At 33.5% G+C, this 22,865-nt stretch overlaps 3 protein-coding genes across 6 annotated transcripts; all 3 read right to left on the reverse strand.

The window, feature by feature from the left end:
* Window positions 1–984: 984 nt before the first annotated feature.
* On the reverse strand, window positions 985–3,975 carry LOC102587642 (nuclear transcription factor Y subunit A-10-like). Of its 4 annotated transcripts, none has more exons than XM_006339111.2 (5): window positions 3,921–3,975; window positions 3,220–3,267; window positions 2,285–2,370; window positions 1,991–2,131; window positions 985–1,727 (listed from the first exon to the last, which is right to left on the reverse strand). In XM_006339111.2, the coding sequence occupies exons 2-5, from the start codon at window positions 3,239–3,241 to the stop codon at window positions 1,386–1,388; spliced, it is 591 nt and encodes a 196-aa protein (XP_006339173.1). In that variant the 5' UTR covers window positions 3,242–3,267; window positions 3,921–3,975; the 3' UTR covers window positions 985–1,385. The 4 variants fall into 4 exon arrangements, with proteins under 4 accessions (XP_006339173.1, XP_015165472.1, XP_015165468.1 ...); XM_015309986.1 differs by having other exon boundaries at window positions 2,285–2,355; window positions 3,921–3,973; XM_015309982.1 differs by having other exon boundaries at window positions 3,925–3,961.
* Window positions 3,976–9,640: 5,665 nt separating this feature from the next.
* LOC102587963 (replication protein A 32 kDa subunit B) lies at window positions 9,641–14,928 on the reverse strand. The gene is made up of 10 exons (XM_006339112.2): window positions 14,757–14,928; window positions 14,373–14,483; window positions 14,193–14,290; window positions 13,956–13,997; window positions 13,790–13,867; window positions 12,342–12,420; window positions 12,159–12,251; window positions 11,965–12,041; window positions 10,112–10,180; window positions 9,641–10,011 (listed from the first exon to the last, which is right to left on the reverse strand). The coding sequence occupies exons 1-10, from the start codon at window positions 14,865–14,867 to the stop codon at window positions 9,927–9,929; spliced, it is 843 nt and encodes a 280-aa protein (XP_006339174.1). The 5' UTR covers window positions 14,868–14,928; the 3' UTR covers window positions 9,641–9,926.
* A 784-nt stretch (window positions 14,929–15,712) lies between these two features.
* LOC102588286 (uncharacterized) lies at window positions 15,713–22,052 on the reverse strand (the record flags this gene model as incomplete). Its single annotated transcript, NM_001318591.1, is given in 3 exon segments — window positions 15,713–16,152; window positions 16,229–16,336; window positions 21,703–22,052. Coding segments are annotated over 3 exon segments (732 nt in total). The 5' UTR covers window positions 22,015–22,052.
* Window positions 22,053–22,865: the final 813 nt, after the last annotated feature.

Here is a 22,865-nt window from a genome sequence, read left to right on the forward strand (position 1 = left end):
AGGGGGTTGAAATTAACTAGTTCTTGAATGGCAGGCTGGAGAGAAGACTTGTCAAAATGGTTGTCTACTTCAACAACTACGGTAACAAGTTGGAAGGAAAAAATATGAGTTTAAAAAGTCAATTGATATTAATGTATTAGTCTTCACTATTCAATGTATATTAAAATAGATAGTGACTTCGGGTTGTGGTGGAGTGGTGGATATTCGTTCATCCTTAACTAGATGTTATATATTCGATGTCTTCCCTATGGTGGCTCGGGTCATAGTCATGCTTGAAATGAAGTTTGTGTGGTAGACTTAGTTAAAAAATAAAATTGTGCATTTGCTATAAACTATAGATTTTGATATGATGGTAAGAACTTAAATCTTAGATTCGAGAGTTGGATATAGAGTCGTCCTTGGTTTGAAGCGCTTTGAAACTTTATTGATGTGAATCTAAATTAGTCGAGCTCTATAGCTGATAACTGACACTAAGTGAGAAACCAAAAAAATAAATATATAGAGACTAAAGGTTATGGCAGGATGATGATTACTCCTCCATCTTTAACTAAATATTTCGGGTTTCACAGTCTGACAAAAAAGATTAATATAGACTAGGGTAGTGAGCATTCCTCTATCATATACCACATGTCGTTCAAGTTTTGAATATATAATTAGTTTTGATAGGGATCACTCTACCTTCTAAATTGAACTTTCCGATATGATTTCAAAGTAATCTGACCTGAAAGCGAATACCCTAAAAAAAAGAAGGAAATGGTCAAAACTCACAAGTATGGTTAAGATTGACTGGGTCTAAGTCTAACAGGGCCGGGGTTTATACGTCAAGAGAATTTTGAGTACCAAAGAGAATGTTCTCATCTGAAAGGCTGTTTTGGCTTACATATTAATCATGGAGAAATTATAACACTAGAATTGTCTAAGTAACAAATAAATATGAAAAACTAATACTTGGATACAATTTTAAATGGACTGAACATCTGGAGCTTGAACAATATAAGACACGACCTAACATCAGAAACAATAGATTGAAATGAGTCTTACTCTGATACCATAGTACAAGTCCAGTCTCAAACACACCAAATACTAAATCAATACTTCAATTCAATTTTTACAAATCAACATATACACAACATCACATACTCGATAATTTGAACCTTCATAAACTTATTTCGATTTAAGATATACGTCCTACTATAAAGAAAAAGTGCATTAAGGCTTTAGCACTTCGTAACATCCATGTAGCAATCTGAATAGCTACATGGAATGATATATAGAAGCAACCTTAATGAGTATAGCCAAGGATGATCTGCCTATTCTAGAAACCAAATCGCGGTAGGAACAGAGTCCATACACCTCAATTTGGTTGTAGTAAGGGTAAAACGTTATCAAATTTTGAGGTTTCTGCAGCAGTAGCTATCAACTGCTGCTGCAGAACCCCACTTACTGGCCATGAGAATGTCATGGCCAGTATTCGTTGTATCAAGAAACGCCTCAATAGAGGACATATTGTTAGTTGTTTCCTTTGTTGAGTTAAAATTGAATACATCAGACTGCAAAACTTCAGAATTTTGTGATATAGTGTGATGACATTTCTTGTTGCTAGTCTTGGTTGTACCGTTTGCATCATCATTGATACTTCCATTCGTCTTCCTCGTGTTCAAGAAGCGGCCCCCACCTCCCCTAGGTCTACTCTTGGCATGGAGATGGCGCGAGAGGTGCAAGAATGGCTGTAACCATTAAACCAATACAAAAATTAAGCAACCAAAGTGAGAACATGAAAGGAAATTTGGGTCCGAGTAAAAAAAAGAAGCTAGCTGGAAGTAATCTCTTCGTCTCAATTAACTATCATTCATTTCTAAAGAGAGTGCTAAAATTTATGCACTTAATAGGGATAGAGAGCACATTGCTAACATGAAAACGCCAGTTGTTACCATAGTAACTACATGAATCAAAGTCATCTATAACTATTTAGTCAAAAGAAGAATTTTACCTTACGCGGTTTAAGTAAGTTCTTCTCCATTTCCTTTGCGCGGAATTTTCTACGCCTAAGTATCCCATGATATTGCTTGGCATTGACAAATATTGGGCTTTCATCATGGGAGGTCAAATTCAATGGTAGCATAATCCGGCCCTTCAAAATTTTGAGAATACAAAGTCCATTATTAGTTGCTGATAGTTCAGATAGAAAACTCGCATATCAAAAAAATAGGGATACTTGAGGTGTGATAGTATGAAAAGCTTTTTATATCAACGATGTATATAATTTTAATCTAGAAAACTTTACCAGGGATTGACCAAATAAACCTAGATCAAAGTGGCCTTGATAGTCCATATTATATGATTGCATAGAAACACCTGATTCATGAGAGTCTGCATAGATATTAATAGGAGTTTAATGGAAGTTTCATACAAAAGCATAACTCCAATTTTGTTAATTATAAATCAATATAGAAGTATCCTTAGTATAAACATATGAAGGAAAGGTGAAATTGGTAAAAAATAGTGAGCTGATGATCTCTCAGAAACAACCTCTCTACCGTCTAACCTACTAAAGGAGTATGATATGCATACATTCTACGTTCCTTCCAGTGAAATTACAACAATTTCCTTCAAATCTCTTGTTGATCTTCCTTTTGTGTGTTGGGCTAAGACAATTTAAAGATATTCTCAACAATGATATGTGTGATACCATCCGTTTTGAGACAATTTCACATGGTTTAGTTTTCCTCAAAAAGTTTTTTTGTAGTTTCACATGACCAATAAAAGTATCTTTATACTTTATATTATGTTTCTTTTCGACTATCAGAGATTTTGTTCGTTCACGCAACAATTTCCCTTTTGAACTAAATTCCACAATATGGGCCATCGTCAATCCCTCAAACTAAATTCTACATGACTCATCACTCAAAACAATTAGGACAATTATTAATTAGTGAGACGGTTAATTATTTCAAATTATAAAGTGAATTAGTAGTTATGGTAGAATATTTGTGTAATTCGAATAGTTTTTCCTTATTTTATATACAGTATGTGCCTAAGCCCATGGTGAAGCAAGATTAAAATTAGAAATAGAAGTTTATTGTAATTTATTTAATTATAATCAAAAACACATATTTTATATTATATATCTTTTATTATTTAATTTCAACATGTACTATAACTCAGAATTGTTCTCTATAAATAACCTAAATTAACTAAAAAAGATAAAGAGAATATTACCAGAGGACATAGGCTGCTCCATAGATAATATTATTCTAAAATAAATTCCTGGAATCCAACAACAAACAATAATTGGACATCAAATTAAATAAGGACAATTTTTCACACTTAACTTCACCAACCAAATTATACAAAAAATAAAAAAAATGAATTGAACTTCTTAAACAGTGGTACTTAAACAACATAGAATGAATTAAGATTGGTAATCAATTGAATATCCTTTGCCAGAAAATCATATTATGTATACAGAAAATTGAATTGTGTATACAAATCGAAAATTACACTATACATAAAATCTTGAACGTCTTTTAATGAAATTTTTGTCTACGCCATCACTGGTAGTAGCTCTTCTAGCCACAGTTATAAATCTTAATGTCTTACATATCTAACTCTACATTATTATAAATAGTAAGGGAAGGCAAGATAAATTAGAAGAAAAAAAAGGAACATATAAATGAAATTCAACTAAAATTAAAATTACTAGTCACTCACTACATAAAAATACCAAGAGTATGAACATAGCTAAGATCATTAATCACGTATGGATCACACAAAGTTAGTAGATATAAAAAAAAATTAATACTAAAAGCAAATTAAACAAGAGCTCTACTAAATATAAAATTTGAAGTATATATTTTATTTTATTTTATTTTTGAAAAAAAAACTAAAGAAGTTAGCTGAAGAAGAGAAGAGTGACGTACTCACAAAGAGAGAGGAAAGAAATGGCAAATAGATAGAAGTATCCTATGAAATATAGCCTAATTAAAGGCTATATATATCATAAGGAAAAAAAAAGGAAAATGTTTATCTTTTATTTTATTTCCTAATAAATCTTTGTCCAATTGGTCCCTAGCCATGTATGTATGTGCACTTTGATCATGTTATTCATATGCTTTTATGAATACCTATGTTATTAGGTGTAACATATAGTTTTGTGCTATTTAGATTTGTGGTAGAGTCATCATATAATTATAATTCAATAATTTTGATTCAAACTTTATACTTTAGCTATTTAGTTGGTTAATTGAAGGGCGCGTAAGGGTACTTTTGAATTAAAAATATAACGTTAAGGAGGATACGATTAATCTATTTTATTTGCATTTTATATTCTTACCTTTATGATGAACATTGTTTGATATTCTCAATGTTAACTATAATCTTGTAGTATAAGTATTTGAGTTAATTATATGTTTCGAGTTCGAGTTTTAAAAATAAAAAGTATTTGGATTACGAGTGTTCCCCTTTAATGAATTTTACTGTTTATAAATGCCAAATGTAATGTTGTGGGTGGGGGAATGACTAGGGCTTTTAGATAATTGATAATTGAGGTGGTTCTTTTTTGGTTTCCACACTTGGCATAAATCTATACAATTGGCTCCCACTATTATAATTGGTTGGTGAAGTACTTTAGTATCTCTAGATGACCACTATAGATAATAACGAATGTAGTGGGATGAATAAGATATCTTCGTTTTTTAATTTAAGATTTCGAGTTTGAATTTTGAAAAAAAAAATCATAATAGAAAGCGTTTCTTTTTCGAATGAATCCTATATAGTAAGAACTTAGATTAGACTAATCAATAGATTTTGAATACCATACGTATGAGCATATGCATTTGGAAAAAAAAATTGTTATGTTTTTCTCCTCTCTTTTTTTTCTTCATAATTGTGGTAGTATCATATATAAAAATAAAAAGTAATCATCTAGTGTTTTTGTCTTTACTGAAATTTAAACTTGAAACTTCATGATTTTCAATTCACTTCGTTGATCATTAGACCACGTCATGTTTTTTTCTCTTTGTTGTTGTTGGACACTTCTAAATCAAAGTACACTTGTATTTTGGTTAAAAGCTTGAATTGTATGACAAGAAAAAATCCAAATTCTTTTCATCATTACTAAAAGTTTTTAAAATCACAAAAATAAATAAATTATAGATCAACTTTCACCAAGAAAAAAAAAAAAGAGGAAGAAGAGGAGTAGCTTCAAAGAACTGCAAAAATGGTTCATAGCTTTAGATAATTATTGCAAAAATGGCAAAAAGATGTCTTAAATGGAACTCATCATACTTTGCCAAATGCATCATTAGTATCCACATTAATAATGTTACAATTTTTTATTATTCTATAATGAACTTAATTTTGATGATATATAAATAAAATAATAAAAACCTATTCCAACAATTCTTAAAAGGTATATTAATCAACTACATAAAAATGACCTTTGTAATTAAGACTAGAGAACCCTCATTTGGTAACTTTACTTAGATACCCTTTTTGGTAAATAAATATACTCATTGGATATATATTAAAAAAGATTCCATAAATAACTACAAACTCAACGTGTAGGTACACGTGTTACTCCTTAATTAGTGAAAAAGCATTTTGAACATTTAGCACTAGAATAAATCTTATTTTTATATTCAGGTGTGTTATCGTAGGATAAATAAAATTTCTTTATTGTTAATTAGAAGTTTTGATTGACGCCTTGCAATATGATTTTTTTTTTGTTGGTGAGTATTTTGTTCCTAAATGAGTCGTATACAATCTGAATTTAAACTAATTAAAACTTTAATAAAAATATCGAATATTATTTAAAAATCAAAAGAATTATTAAATCAAAACCTTGATAATTTGGGGAAAAAGAAATAGTTATATCATATATGAGTGTTCTTCTAGATGCATTTTGGTGGATGATATATTGAAGATTTATTGGAAGCCATAAGATAGCTACATGTGGAATACACTTATTAGTGCCACATAAAAAGTTACTTATATGATTCTTCTTGTTGCAAATCTTCGTAAGATTTAGCTTTTTCATTAAAGATTCGAAATTTCTTTATTTATAATTTAAAGATTTTAGATTTAAGCCTTCAAAAATAGAATTTTAGATATATTAAAATAAAAGCATTGCAATCCGCAAATTCACATTTAACGAAATTTCAGTGACATACAAAAATCTTAAACAAAACCTCTGTCTTCTTGAATCAATTCCAAAGGGTGAAAACTTCAAAAAAAAATTCATCTGTATTGCTTGGATCTTAAAATTTACTGCCGGATCGTCCAAAACCTATCCGACACGGGTGTGACAACATTTTTGGAGGGTCCAAGCAGCATAGTATTGATAGTGTATTTTATTTGCTTGAGAATATGACTACCAAGCTCCTTGAATGATTTTGCTGTGCTAGTAATCTCTATTATTTCTATTTCAGTGCACCTGAAAAAGGGGTTCATCGCAATAGACGAGTTTCACTACAAGTCTACTGGAAACGGTTGATGAAATTGATAAGCAACTTTATAAGATATGTCATTTTCCCTGTATATGTGTTGTTTTTGTCGGATATATTGTTGTTTCTTCCCTCAAAGAGTCTTTTGTGCACTATTAGCTTTTGACTGCTGCAACTTTTAGAATTTTAGCCATGGAATAGTATGGCCTTGTCTTTTGAGAACATCAATCTCACTTGAAATGATGTTTATATAAGGTTGAGCCAAGTTTATTATTATGAATGAGCATTTTCTATATGTTTATTCATGAAGTCTAAAGCTTCACCATACAACAACTCACACACCCTGTGTTATTTCACAAGTTGTATCTGAGAAGAGTGATGTGTACGCAGTCTTTTATCTCTATTTTGTGAAAATAGAGAGGTGATTTTTGATAGAGTTTCGGTAAAGATTCACTATGAGGTTTACTAATATATGTACTAAACAAACCTAACCTACCTAATGTGATAAATTAGTAATTAAAATCTTGGTTTGTACTATGATTAGAAATATAATTGGGGACTAACCTCCACTTGCTAGTTGGTTCCTCCCTCACTGAAAGATTCTGGTATTAATTCATTTGGGTTGGGAAGATACTGATTTGTTGTCAATGTATTCAGAATCGCTAAAGTGTTTAGCGGCATTTAAGTTGAAGCTTGATTAATTGATTAGTCAAGTCAGTATTAAGTATACTATTTGTCTATTATCAAGAATTGACAGTATATTAACCTGTCCACTTATTAATCATTATGGTTTAAATTTAACATATGTTACATTATCAGACTCTATCACTAATATAATAAAACTTTTCAAAAATATTTTTTGACAGATTATCTTTCAAAAATTCCATATTTTTGATGATATTTTGATGGATACGTTCATAAAAAATTATATTTTTTCAATAAGCAAACTTCATATATTAAGGTTCCAAATCTGCACATGTCTTTAAATTTTTCCTCCTTTTTCCCTTAAAAAAAGGTTTTAATAAAGTCTTTTTAACATAACATGTATATAAATACAGATAAGTCCAAAGTTGGCTTGTCCTTTTCCATAAAGTTGGCTTACTAAAAGTTCTTATCATATATCTAGACAAGAGAAAATGATCAAAATAGTCCTTAATGTATGGACTTAGATTGATTTGGTCCCTCATATATGCATCTTATGAAAAAGGTTTTTTGTTTATGTTAAAAACTTGTCAATTTAGTCTTTCATCCTAAAAACCTAATGACACAAAGAAAAATTCTGTCAAATTTAACAGAGATGTGCAACTCACGTGACATACAAAAATCTTAAACAAAACCTCTGTCTTATTGAATCAATTCCAAAGGGTGAAAACTCCCACCTTTTCAATAAAAATCATTTTCTTGTAAATCAATCGACACAAATTTTTCCATCGTTGATAGTGTTTGGGTAGGTTCCGACGAAGGTGAAGAAGACGGCTACTAACACACTCATCAAAATTGTTATTTATCAAACACACAAGAGTAGAACAATAAAAACTATAAATTGGCAGAATTGGAGATACTAGAATCATGCACCAGATGCATTCTGATAAGATGTTGAGAATCAAATTTGACATTTCAAAGTTATTGAGTAGAATTGTAGCACTCGATAACATACTGTTTGGCTGGTTGATGTTTTATCAATCCTTTATGATAAACTTTGATACTAAAAAAAGACTCCTCGATCACAAAATCTGCAGTTGAAAGATTACATATTTAAGCCGATTAAGACCACATTCTAGATGTTACAAAGCATGTATATTTTGTACACCATAACTTCTAAATATTCTTGAATACACAAACCAAAAAAAGTCAACAGTAAAAAATAAAAAAAAAGTAGTTTTTCATATCACCAAAAAGAAAAAAAATAATCTTATATAAAACGAATGAAGAAATAGTACTAACAACCTTGCAAATTTTGAATACCAAATAGACTGGCCTTTGGATTGTCTCGACTAAAAGCAAGATAAATTCTTACCATAACAGGGGCTCGATCCCTTGGAGTTTCTTTTGATTAACATCGTGCAACAATGAAAAAACTTGTGTAGATTGATTTACAAGAAAATGATTTTTATTGGAAAGGTGGGAGTTTTCACCCTTTGGAATTGATTCAAGAAGACAGAGGTTCTGTTTAAGATTTTTGTAGGTCACGTGAGTTGCACATCTCTGTTAAATTTGACAGAATTTTTTTTGTGTCATTAGATTTTTAGGGTGAAAGACTAAATTGATAAGTTTTTAACATAGATAAAAGACCTTCTCCATGAACTGCATATATGAGGGACCAAATCAATCTAAGTCCATACATTAAGGACTATTTTGATCATTTTCTCTTTTCTGGATATATGATATGAACTTTTAGTAAATCAACTTTATGAAAAAGGACCAGCCAACTTTAGACTTATCTGTATTTATATACATGTTATGTTAAAAAGACTTTATTAAAACCTTTTTTAAAGGGAAAAGAGAGAAAAAAAATATAAAGACGTGTGCAAATTTGGTACCTTAATCTGAAGTTTGCTTATTGACAAAATATAATTTTTTTATGAACGTTTCCATTAAAATATCATCAAAAATATGGAATTTTTTAAAGAAAACCTGTCAAAAAACATTTGTGAAAAGTCTTATTAGTGATAAAGTGATAATATAACATATGTTAAATTTAAACCATAATAAATAATAAGTGGATAGGTTAATATACTGTCAAATCTTGATAATAGACAAATAGTATACTTAATACTGACTTGACTAATCAATTAATCAAGCTTCAACTTAAATGCCGCTAAACACTTTAACGATTCTAAATACATTGACAACAAATCAGTATCTTCCCAACCCAAATGAATTAATACCAGAATCTTTTAGTGAGGGAGGAACCAACTAGCAAGTGGAGGTTAGTCCCTAATTATATTCCTAATCATAGTACAAACCAAGATTTTAATTACTACTTTATCACATTAGGTAGGTTAGGTTTGTTTAGTACATCAAGGTTTTGATATATTAGTAAACCTCATAGTGAATCTTTACCAAAAGTCTATCAAAAACCACCTCTCTATTTGCACAAAGTAGAGATAAAAGACTGCGCACAACATCACCCTTCTCAGACACAACTTGTGAAATAACACGGGGTGTGTGGGTTGTTGTATGGTGAATCTTTAGACTTCATGAATAAACATATCGAAAATGCTCATTCATAATAATAAACTTGGCTCAACCTTATATAAACATCATTTCAAGTGAGATTGATGTTCTCAAAAGACAAGACCATATTGTTCCATGGCTAAAATTCTAAAAGATAAGATAAAAGTTGCAAAAGTCAAAAGCTAACAAACATAGTGCACAAAAGACTCTTTGAGGGAAGAAACAACAATATATCCGACAAAAACAGCACATATACAGGGAAAATGACATATCTTATGAAGTTGCTTATCAATTTCATCTCCCACATCAACCGTTTCCAGTAGACTTGTAGTGAAACTCATCTATTGTGGTGTAAATTAGACCTTCCGATTCGAGAGAGTCAAGAGCTTCTCTGTTATACAGAAACAATAAGGAATAAGGAAAATAAGCAAGAGCAGAAATAATCTAATGTTATGAATCATGAAAGAGAACGAGAGGGGAGAGAGAGGTACGAGATCTTCTCTGAAGGGAGTTGTAGCTGTTGGACAAGCTCATTGCGATGAACCCCTTTTTCAAGTGCACTGAAATAAAAATAATAGAGATTACTAGCACAGCAAAATCATTAAGGAGCTTGGTAGTCATATTCTCAATCAATTACAAGCAAATAAAATACACTATCAATACTATGCTGCTTGGACCCTCCAAAAATGTTGTCACACCCGTGTCGGATAGGTTTTGGACGATCCAGCAGTAAAATTTAAAATCCAAGCAATGAAGATAAAAAAAATATAAAAAACAAAAAATTTAAGTCAGTTGGGGGACAGTTTTCAACACTTGAAAACGAATTTGTTTGGTTTTGAAAAAAAAACTATTTTGAAAATTAATCTTAAAAAATAAGTTTTATTTTGGAAACAAGGTGGATTTGTCCTTTGATCCAAATGAAAGATCTTCCTCACCATTCTCATCCCATGATCATAAAACCAAGGTGAAAATAGAAAAGGAAACCAAGTTTTCAGAACCAAACAAACGCTTTCCAAAACCAAATCCAATCAACGTGGTAAATACAATGTAAGAACCATGTTGCACTACCAAGAACAGCAAGCATCTCTGCAAGCTCCTCAAGCAATCCAAATTTAGTCTCTTGATGGAAGTTCCCATTTACACTACAATGAAATACATAAAGGCATGCTAATGCCTGAGTTTAGCTAAACAAAACGTGAGTATATTTAGATCTTTCCAATGACTTCTGAATGGAGATCAGTATCGTATTGCTAAAAAATTCCTAAAGTTATCCCGTCTACAAAGTTCCTATGTGGTGTTAGCAGTGACAAAGGTATCTTCTAGTTTTCTTTTGATAGGGTGTAGCCATTATGAATTTGACGAAAAGTTTTCATGATACATCCCGAACATCCCACTGATGGGAGAGATGTTCGCAATATCTACCACAAGAAGCCGATCCCTTCTCCAAAGGCGATCCTCTCGAAGTTCTGGTTGTTTCATAGATTGAAGAAGCTCTGTTTTATAAACAGGAAGATGAGGAGATAAGACCCGAAGGATATTCAAATACAAAGTGGATTTATCTTTTGATAACCGAGAGACCCGCCCTTTGGACCAATCACAGCCTTCTAAACTCGGTGGATAATGGACCCGCCCCTCTACCCTTCTCCAGTTAAACACCGGGTTTCGCTTTGCATGGTGTGGGGCTTAAACCTACGACCTAAGCCACAATTCCTCCACCTTTAGCCACTTGAGCTAGGCCTTGGGGGCAAATTCAAAGTGGATTTGACATGCAAAAAAGGGCGTCATGACCCACTACCTACGGATAGGCGAGAACAGGCTCTTTTAGACTGTATCACTTATTTGTTCTATTATCCATACATCCCTTTCTTTTCCTTAAGATGTTTTTATAGGCATTGAACTCCACCTTAGGTGCTGACGGAGCGCAAAAGCAAGACAAGGGATAAAGGAGAAGTACCCGAACAGGAAAAGAACCTGTTAAGCGTTCGTTCTCAATTCTTTTTTTTTTTTTTTGACAAGGGAAACCAACAGCCGCTACCCTCAGGGTAAAACCCCCGCTCCTATGCAATAGCTCGCAAACCACATAGGAGACATTCGTTCTCAATTCTTCTCTAAAGCAAGTGAATGATTTGAAATTCGAGTTATACCGAGGAATAACACTCTTATAATTTTATTTCAATGTCATGTGACAGAACAAGATTATCTGACAAAATCAGTAGCCATGAAATAAGCACTTCGACATGTAATAATAAGCGTTCATTTATACTGATGTGATTTTATTGGTATTTGCACTAGAACTGCAAGCATTGCCCAGTGAGCGAAAGTGCTGGAGATTCAAATGACTTACAGGCACGATGGTTGTTGCAAGAAGTCCAAGACCATTTTATCTACACCTCTGATCCCGTCCATGCTGTATCCAGGAAACTGAAACAGAAAAGATAAAGATAAAATCATTGACTACAAAGGAAATGTGAAAAATCTGAAAATGCATATAAAATTAACTACACAAATTAAAAGGAAGAGAAATGTAATTTGAAATACTTGATTTGACGCTGAAGCTTGGTATCCCTTTAGAGGAGTGTTGAAAGCTGAGCTAGGCACTTGAGCTGGCATAGAGGAACTATCATGTTGCTTCTGGAGTGGCAAAGGAAATGCAACTTCAATCAGAATCTTATGTACAGCATATTGTTTAGCTCAACATATGCAAGGCAGTTTGTTAAATACCCGTAGACTACTGTTGTAGCTATGAACATAAATGACTTGAGCAAAGTGGTATGCAATCTCATTGTAGTCATCCACAGGCCTAAAAGCCACACATATAAGAAATTAGGATCTTTCCCACCAACTCGTTAAAGCCAATACAAAGGTAACAGGGGCAGGGGGGAATCCTTCCTCCTCTAACCTCCCCAGAGAAATAGTACAACATACCCAAAATAATCTCACATGCTCAGAGAAATAGTATGAGTAGAAATAACAACTCTCGTGAAAGTTTTCCATATTTTCTGCCCTCGCCATTCATACACTAATATAAAAGGATAGGTGTGTGGTTCAATCCATAAAGATGCTTTTTCATATACCGGAATCTTTTTCTTGCAAACTATCTTTCCATGTCAAGTTGCAGTTTACCGGATGTTCATTGGTTTAAGAACAAATTTTTAAAACATGGTTAATGAAAATAATGATCACCAATTATACATGGCAATATAGTTAACAAATTTGGTTTACCCAGTTATTGATTCAACACAACTAAGGGATTTATCAAATAATGCAAAACCGCCCATTTGTAACAATTTTACACACCAGTTTTGCTCAATTGTTCTCCTTGTGCCTGTTCATAAAAGGAGGCATGGAACAGATATAATTGCCTCATTTTGACAAACAACTATCATGTCATTTCACGTGCTTCTGAGAAAATACCAGTTGTACACACTCCCTCCGCCGTCTACCTGATGAACTTCCTCTAAACCTTACGTCCCCAAAAAGAAAAGGAAAAAGAATTTATGCTAATTAAGCAATTATAAAAACAGCAATATACATGTATAGTCAACACTTTATTATTTTTGGTGTAAGCAAGTAGTGATAGGAGATGCTGAAAATGTGTTTGATATTATTGACTGGCTGTAACTAGAAGATCTTAGGAATGATGTAAGTAAAACTTTTTGGAGGGGGGCTACACTTTGATGTAGTATACCTGTGGATATATAGAAGTAAACGTTACCTTTCTCAAAAAAAAATGTATAGTCAACACTTGAAAAGAACAGAGATCCTAGATACATTACAAAGAAATCGACTAATAAAGGCATGCAGGGATTAACTAGGGGAACAAGGGAACGTAACTTACTAAGACCATACAAGGACCTTGAAAATACTAAAAATCAACATTAATATAAGTTTCATGTTTTCGTAGTGTCTCAAGTAAAGATAAGTTAGTAACTTTGTGCTGAAACAATGTTGTGTAATGCATTGCATACACGAATGCTGGATAGATTACAAACTATGTATAAAAAACCTTTTCTTTGAGAAAACCTAAAGCCCCACAGAAAAGCTTTTTGCAAGGCAGAGGCAACCACCTCTCACTACCGGAGAAGAGTAATAACTTGTGCATATGCTCACCAACATTAGTATACTGAAGGGAAACAAAATGAGCAATTCAGAAACCCATTCTGAAATACCTGACTGAGTAAGCCATCAACTGCTTTTTACCGTGAAAGCCTTTCAAGTGTCCATGGACTCGAACATACATGCCATTTCTATTTAACAAAGAACCCAAAAATATGATAGAACATGATATAAAAATATATTATGTGAAAAAATAACACTATCGAGAAGAAGAATTACGTGACTGCTTCCATTTCCTTGGTATCAACAGCTTCATTTACCCTGTGTAGTACGCATCAACCAAATTTATAATTAAATTTTAAAAACACAAAGTCAAGTATGTCGAACATAGTAGACTGTGGTTTAGTGTTTTACATAAGTATAACAATTCTAAATCCTTTACAAACAAGTGATACAGTATAATGTACTTGTGGTCTATGATGACAAAAATGAGGGAAAAACGAAACTGACTATTACCATCGAAAACAGTCAAGGCGCCCTGTTCCATCATCCACAACAAATGATACATCTGTAACTCTTTCCATTTTGTTGCATAAAATACCCACCAGTTTTACCTACGAGCATGTCAGATTCTAAATCATACATATCTTATACATCATAACAAAACAGCAAAAGCCACGAGTATAAAAAACTTACATTATTCACATCAACTCCATCAATGAGAAAATTTGTCTTATCATCACTTGATTGAAAGGCTTCACTAATTTGCTTGACGGTTAATGGAATCAAAGTCTGTGAATCACGATTCTGCCAATAGAGAAACCAAAAGAAAATTTTAAAAAAATGTTTGAGAAGTAAAATTCAAATACTTCTCAATTAAAAGAAAAAAGGACAAAAAAAAACCTAAAATCCGAAAGGAAAAACTTTGCTAGATAAATCTTCTAGTTTTATGTTCAAAGTTCTCATCTTCTCTATTCCTATCAGTTCCAGCAGGGAGGAATAGATATTTCTGGAGAAAAATAGCATAACGAAAAACTAAAGCCTTGTTCACATTTCATATGCTAAGGAAGTAAAATATACCTTGGCCGGAGAGAAAGAATGATCACCGGCGGTTTGAGTAGCCTGCGACGGCATGAAACCTCCGCCGGAAAACGCGGCGTTGCCGTCGAATTGGTTGTTCCCACCGTACATCTCTCCGTCACTGTGTCACTCTATTGGGTTCCCGCCTCTTTAACACTTCCTTCTCCAGGAATCTTTTCGCGCTTTAGCACTGTAATATAAGAAAACTACGATTTGGCCCTTCAGCTTTCTCAAAACTACTTTTAGCGAGTTAAAAAAGTTAACTTCCATTACTCTTAAAAAACACTTATTTTCTCGTCGATCAATTATCATACTTTTCTAAAATAAACACTTTATGAAAATAAAAAAAACAATTATTATCATTTCGCTACCTTTTTAAAAAAATGACATAATATACAAAAAAAAAAATATTATTATTCTGCTACCTTTTTGGATCTTGTCTATTAGTAATAAATGAATATATAAAAATTAATAACTACGTGTTGATGAGTGAAAACCTTAGAATTTTTACCATATATTTTCGGACTCCTTAATTTTTAAAATAATTTTTTCTCTATATCATGTATTTTAGGACTCAATTATTAATTCTCATGATATGTTTCCCTTGTATTTTAAGACTCCTGATTTTTAAAGTATACTTTCCTTTTATCATATATTCTAGAACTCCTTAATTTTACGTATTAGTATAAAGATAATTAAATAGTAATTTGAAAAAATAGTAAATGACCATCTTTTTTATCATATCGATTTTTAATAAAAGACAAAAAACTCAATTTAACATTTATAAGGACCATCGAACAATAATATTTCCTCCGTTTCATTTCACTTGGCCCATGTTAACTTGATACTATCAGAAGAAAATGAAACTTGTGGTTTCACTTTCTCCATTTTGAGTTTAACACTTTGATTCACATAGAAAAAAAACTACTAAATGAAGCAAATAGGAAGAGAAATGTTGTCAAATGATCTCCACATGGATACAAAGTAAATAAACAAATAACAAAGAGAACACTCAGAAATAGAGTAAGAGAAGCCATTATAAAACAAGTAAATTATACAAAATACAGCTCTAACATACATATAATCAGAAGAATTTGTTGTATTGATCTGTGAGAGAACCGCGGAGATTCGAGTAAAGGCCATACAGAGAGTACTGTCGAAGATTCTTCACTTCAAACCATGAATTGAAAACGGATGCATGCTTATCGGTGCCAGAAAATGTAAGTTGTATACCGAGGCTACAATCAACATTGCCACCTCGATTCTTGCAGTTATTAGTCCTGATAGCACAGTCCTGACCGTTGAGGCACACAAAGTTAGAGTTGCCTGAGCAAGACGAGCATCCATCTCTCTTCCAATACAGGTTTTCCAGCCTACCCTTTTTGAATTCATGTACCTATGGATCAAACACGTTGTAAGATACCAAATCAACCGATGTGACACCAGATCTTGTTGACAGCAATTTCACTTACCAGAGTAAAACTTGTTACAGTGAATGTACCATTAGCAACGAAAGCAGGCAAAGACCTAGCAGCATATTTCCGACCAGCAAATGCAACCATGTAGCCTCCATAAGAATCCTGTGGTACAGTAGAAGAAGCATCGGAGGTTAGTAGATGCATATACAACAACAACAACATACCGGGAGGGTGGTGTGTACGTTGCCTTACCCCTTACCTTGTGAAGGTAGAGAGGTTAGTAGATGCATTGAATATAGAAATACAGGAAATAGCAGTTTCGGTCCTTGAGTTATTGCTAAGTTTCTTTGTTAGTCCTTGTGATATTGGACCTAGCACATTCATCCTTCAATTAAGTGAAGTGTGTGATTGTGCTCCAACTACTAATGGAAGCTCAGAAAAGACAGATCTCTTAATTTCAAGAAAGGCAATTTAAGTATCTCACAAACTAAATTCAGCACCAAATACTTGCGCAAAAAAAAACCTGATTCTCTATTTTACCAGAAGGATTTTTCATTGCACGGCTTTCCAATTACCTCTATAATTTTGCCCTTTCTCATGATTTTTCCCTGATGATGATAAAAATTAGCCTAATGCCTAAACCTGATGGAGTGGAGGGTGCCGGTTTAAGTTATAAAGAAAAAGAAAGTGTGGCTTTGATTGAAAGAATAAAAAGATGGTTGTTGAAAAAAATGGAGAGTCGATTCTAACACCGTCTTTGGATGATCAAGACTTCCCCTTACCTGATTTCACTAGAAATGGGTTGCATACTCAGCTATGTATTTACTACTTGTTTCCTACAATAAAAAGATGATTTGCAGATTAAAATTGATACACAGAAGCACAACATATTTGTGGAGCTAGTGATTTTTATTGTTGGTTATCTTCTTTTCACACTATCTAAGGAAATTGAAAGTGTGTTTCTCTTCATTTCTTTTCTTCGGGTGTTGCAGACAAGATAACTTCAAAACTTTGAGAGAGCCGAGAGGAAGAAAAGATAAAAGGAGAATAAATGGATAGCTAGAGTGGCATTCATATAACCGAATTGCCATTTTGAGCTTGTTAACAATTTGTTTTCTCTATTGGCTTCCGTTAGTAGTTGGATGAAAAGCACATACTTCATTTAATCGAAGATGCATGTGATAAGTCCAATATCACAAGGACAGAAAAATAATTAAGCAATAACTCGAACCAAAATTGCAATTTTACAAACTATCCCCAGGTAAGCGTATTGGATGATGAATGCAGAAAGATAGCGAACATGAAGAAACAATGCATGCATACTTTCCTGTAACAGTTGAGAAATAAACAGTTGTCTCTAGCTACAAAGGCGCAGCAAAAAGGGTCCAGATAGGAGAAGAAACATGAAAGGAACACAACAATACTTGATGATAAATTAATTCAAAAAATCCTTAACTCAGTACGAATCAGTAAATAAATCACTCCCCTTCTCCCAATATCCCCACCCCTCTCCCATAGAATAAACAGAGAAGAAAAAAAGGGAAACAGAAGAGGCTTCTCAAGGATGCAGCAAAAAAAAGAGGGACTAGAAGTTGAAATAAACAAACGAGCATAAACACTGAATGAAATTATCAAAAGAGGTTCCAAAATGATCTGCAGATCATGAGCTATTAAGTGTAATAAGACTCCTATATTTGAAGAAGACAACTTCTGTGATATAAGAGGGCAGCAACTAGGGCTGGCAAAATGGTTAAACAAAACAAGTAACCATCCAATCCAATCAAATCCATTAGAGATGGGTTGGATAACCGACTTTTTGCAAAAGGGTCAAAGATGGAAATTATCCATGAAAAAATGAATATCCAGATGGATTGATATGGATATCCATATAATGATATAATTAATACCCATTTATCTGCTTGTTATTTTTCATGAGTTCTTACTTTCTGAGAGTCCTAAGATTATTTTGGCTTTTAGCTTGTGTTCTCACCAGACTATTCCTAAAGCCATGTATGATATGTATATCCATATTATCTGTCGGTTAACCCATTTTTTATCCACGTTAAATATGGGTGGATTGGACATTTCCTTTTCTAAAACCCATTTTCAACCCATCCATATCCCATCTGTCCCACCCGTTTTTCACTCCTAGAGCAACAATGGCAAAGATAAAAAGGTAAGGCACATTTTCCAAGATGATAGTCAACTAATAGCACGGTCATATTGCAGGTATGTAAAGCTTTGGAAACGTATTCTAAAGTATTGACAACATTGGCAGACCCTTCATATTCTACAAGTTACAGTTTGGAAACATTGGCACAACCATTAATCTTGATTCTTGAGTATAAATGCGAGAACAAGACAATAAATGGTATTTGAAATGATTCACATTCCCAGCACCCACTCACCCTGCTGCCGTGAACCCTAAAACACAGTAAGTAGAGCATATTGCTTTCTCACTAAAGCTCTCTGATAGACAAAAAAAAAACTAAGGACCATTAAGCACTACTCCCTCCATCCCTAAATGATAGAAGGTGGAAATGGGCCTCCATTGAAAATTGAAATCAGCAAGCAGAAGGTACAACTAAGCCCAAACCAGCAGCACCAGTATTGGGCTGTCCATTACAAAAACCTAATTTGGGAATCCATCAGCTCTTCTTCGTCTCAACCTTAATTGAAGAATACAGTAAGACAGATAGAGGCGGCTGTAGGGCATTCCATGCTTGCCATGTTGCCAATTATGGATGACAGAGTGAGTACGAGGTGCAGAGGAGGGAACGAATGCCGAAGATGAGATCCCTCAGAAGGTCAGCCATTGTGCAAACCCCAGAAACCATGTCAGAAGCTAATTGCTGCTTCAATTGCAGTGATCATCAAGTTGAGGGGTCAAATAGCACAAGGGTAAGGCATCAGAAGGTGAAAAGACATATTTACCACGTTTAGTCAACAAGACGTACGTAAGTCGACATAGCTCCATGTATATGTTCTTTGGAGCTAGAGCCAATCAATAGAATGAAATGAAAGAATGGTAACCCTAGGGCGACGAACATGGCTCAAGAGTGTCTATACAAAGCCCCTCTCTTCTTCACTCAAAGAGGCAATGCACCCTTTGTTTGAATGGTACTTGATTCATAAAGAATGATTCTTTTGAAGTTATACGGACTTGCTGATATCCGAATGGCGTACGGAGCTGCTTACCCTAAGACTTCAACTCCATCTTACATCGAAGTAAGTTCGGCTGGATCGAGAGAATCTGTTACGGGGGGGAACGAAATCAAAGAATATATAGACTGGTAAGAGGCCCTCTATGTAGTTGTCTATCTAGGGCGATCGATCTACATCTTTCCCCATAGCCCTGGGGCTGTGTCTCGATCTCCTATGTGCGAAAGTATATATATTGGACATTTTGAGGCAATTATAGATCCTGGAAGACAATTCTGATTGGTCAATAAAAATCGATTCCAATGCTATTTTTTGTTTTTGTTTTTTATGAGTTTAGCCAATTTATCATGAAAGGTAAAAGGGGATAAAGGAACCTATTGCCCCAAAACTTAGAGTTAGTACTTAACTAAAGAGGAGAACCTATTTTTATGATACAGACTTAATCCACCCCAAGCTTAAAGTTAACCCGATATCTGAAAATGTCCTTAATATTAACATGATGTGCAAATGGGTCCATGTAGTTCCCACTTCCCATATTGTGGTCATACAGGAGAAGATGCTGATGGCTAAAGGCAGCTGGCGTTTGGAACACCACAAATCATAGTTCAACACTCATATCCTATTTTCTTAAATAGTAAAGAAACTTTTAGCACCATTTGCTATATTTTCTAAGCTCAGTTACTTGGATCTTTAAGTATATAATTGATAACAATTCTTTACTGTTGATATTTTAATACTAATCTTTATTAAAAGTTAGCTATAAGTTGCATACAATTGCTTTCAACAAATATATAAATGATTGCAATTGCTCTCTTAATGATGGTGTATTACTAATTTATGTCAACCTATAAGTTGCACACTGGTGCTACCAATCACTCCAAAAACAAAATTCAAGACTGCATTAAGTCATAGACATCAGGCAGACAGGACCAGCAAGAGTAAGATAGAATTAGTGGTAGGAGGCAAACATCAGATTATGAAAGAAACAGGAATTCATCAGCACATACCCAAACAGTAATGATACTAAAGGAAAATTAAGATAGTCACAAATCATGGGATATTGTTACAAAGAAAGAAACTAGCATTCATCACTATAAGAATATTAATCAAGTCCAACAGTTTTAGTTCTAGAACTAAAACCAACGGATACTCAGCCACAAGAAATATATGGAAAACAGATGCTTAGGAAATAATTGACCTCCATTAGCTAAAGTGAATGAAATAAAAAGTTTAAAACATCAGCAGAAGAAAACCCAACCACATTACATTCGTCATACATACCAAGTACTCTATCTCAATTTGTGTATCATATTTTACTATTTCGTCTGTACCAAAACAACTAACGCTATTCTATATTTAGAAATAATTTACCTTTAAACCTCTCATTTAGCCACCGAATTGTCTATTGTATGTTCAAATCACCAGTTTTAAAAGCTTCTTTTCTTAATCTTCATAACCAGACAAACACCCTCACATAAATTGGGGCTGACATAGTTGTCTTTTTTCTAGGAAGACACCAACAGCATACCCAGTGTATACACAACCTTACCCCTACCCTGTGAAGGTAGAGAGGTTGTTTGCGATAGGCCACCGACTCAAGCAAAGCATATCATAGTCAAGTATGGAACGAAAATATGGTAATGAATAAGTCATGCTTTAAATAAAGGATAAAGAGAACAATAGCAACAACAAATAACACATTAACTAAAGCAAAGGACCGGAGCGAAACAACAGGTAATAATAAAATCAAAGACTAAGATGGTATTATGAGAGTAATAATAATAATACTAAGGAAAACTAAATACCTACTAAACGTCTACCCTAATACTCGACCTCTCCATCCTCCTATCTAGGAAAACAATGTCCAAAAAGTTGTGGCTATAACTTTCTACCTTCACAATACATAATCAACACTTCAAATCAGAACGATTGCAAACCCTTTTCATTCTCACTTAGCTTCCAACCCCACCCCAACTAAACCTAAAAGCAGAACAAACCCATTTCAAATCTAACCCCATTTCACCATATTTCCCCAGCAATCATGAAAACTTCAACTTTTAGCCCAATTTCAAAAAAAAAAATCAACTTTCAGCCAAATTTCAAAAAAAAAACTTCAGCTTTCAGCCTTATACAAAAAATTACATCCTTTTGCAATCCTCCTTAGCCCCCCACCCACCCCACAACAAAAACCGCCCAAAGCGAACCTAAAACCAGAACAACCCCATTTCAGATCTAACCCCATTTCACCATATTTCCCCAAGTAAACAAAAAAAACTCAACTTTCAGCCTTATACAAACAATTAACAGTATAACTCAAATATAAGCAACAGAAACAAAGACAAAGTTAATTGAGGTTGAGATCATACAGGGAAGAAATTGGAAGTGTTGATTGTAAGCAGAGAGATCTCATCCACTTTAGGTCTGAACACGGCAATTTGAGAATTTGCCGACGAAAGAGATAGCCTCTTATCACAGGGAGACAATTGAACTGAGCTGTTGACGAAGAATGATGTTCTTGAAGCAAATGCTATTCCAAAGCTAAACCCATCCGATCTCTGCACTTTTGCGTCGGCACATGGTGAGTACACATGGTTCGTGTCGCTGCGCGATTGTGCTAAAAGGGTCAGAGATGAGATTAGTAGAAAGACCAGTAGTAATGGTAACCTTTGAATCGCCATTGTTAGAGAACTCTGATTCTGTGAAGACTCAAAGGAGTAGAAAAGACAGCGGGACAATTTGGGCAAGGCCAGAGAAGGTACAACAATTATTATATTCTACCAAACACAAATAACATGTTGTCACAACTAAATATTTACTCCCTCCGTCTTTTTTTACTTGCCATATTGAACTTTTCGATATCATAAATATTGATAAATTTTTTTTATTATTTAACTTTAAAAAAAATACATGACAACTAAAAAGGAACAAAGAGTACATATTTTAACTTAATTTGAGAGTTGGTTCCATAAGTATTTCAACTTTAAAAATGTATATTTAGATTCCACTCCATTTAAAGATATTTAGATATGCATTTTTAGAGTTAATGTTTGAGTTGAACGGTTTAATTGGTCATAATGAAAAGTGAGGTGTTCTATTGTTAGTGGAGAGTTCTATTATATGTTGTGTTGTTTAATTAGATATTAAGATTTTCTTTTCTCAAGCATATGATTAAGAACACATATTTGTGAGTCAAGTTGCCTAGTCACACAATATAAATTTGGGAAAGAGTGATGAAGATGAGAGTGCGAAGAGCTTGTGTTTATTGCTGAGAATCAATTTAGATTTATGTCTGGCCGATCAATTATAAAAATCATTTATCTAGTAAAGAGACTGATGGAACAATATGAGAAGATGAATTTTTTATTAACTTACAAAAAGTATAGACAAAGTCCGTGAGAAGTTCTATTGGAGATGTTTCGATGTTAGAGGTGTACTCATTATTTATAGTGTGCAATTAAGGACATGTACGATGGATTCAAGACTCAAGTGAGGACGGTAGGAAAGGAGACCTAAAGAACTTCCAATCATG

Source organism: Solanum tuberosum, unplaced genomic scaffold (assembly GCF_000226075.1).
Source record: "Solanum tuberosum cultivar DM 1-3 516 R44 unplaced genomic scaffold, SolTub_3.0 scf00008, whole genome shotgun sequence".
NCBI classification, from domain to species: Eukaryota; Viridiplantae; Streptophyta; class Magnoliopsida; order Solanales; family Solanaceae; genus Solanum; species Solanum tuberosum.

Bases quoted from the DNA above. Each gene is read 5' to 3' on its own strand.
- LOC102587963 (XM_006339112.2), bottom strand. From the start codon at position 14,867: ATGTACGGTGGGAACAACCAATTCGACGGCAACGCCGCGTTTTCCGGC. The intron at 14,291-14,372 runs GTAAGTTTTTTA...ACATGCTCGTAG, and splicing joins ATGGAGTTGATGTGAATAAT to GTAAAACTGGTGGGTATTTT. The intron at 12,421-13,789 runs GTATTTCAGAAT...TGTGGCTTTTAG, and splicing joins TTGATGGCTTACTCAGTCAG to GCCTGTGGATGACTACAATG.
- LOC102587642 (XM_006339111.2), bottom strand. From the start codon at position 3,241: ATGGAGCAGCCTATGTCCTCTG. The intron at 2,132-2,284 runs GTAAAGTTTTCT...AAAATTTTGAAG, and splicing joins GTTTATTTGGTCAATCCCTG to GGCCGGATTATGCTACCATT. The intron at 1,728-1,990 runs GTAAAATTCTTC...TAATGGTTACAG, and splicing joins ACTTACTTAAACCGCGTAAG to CCATTCTTGCACCTCTCGCG.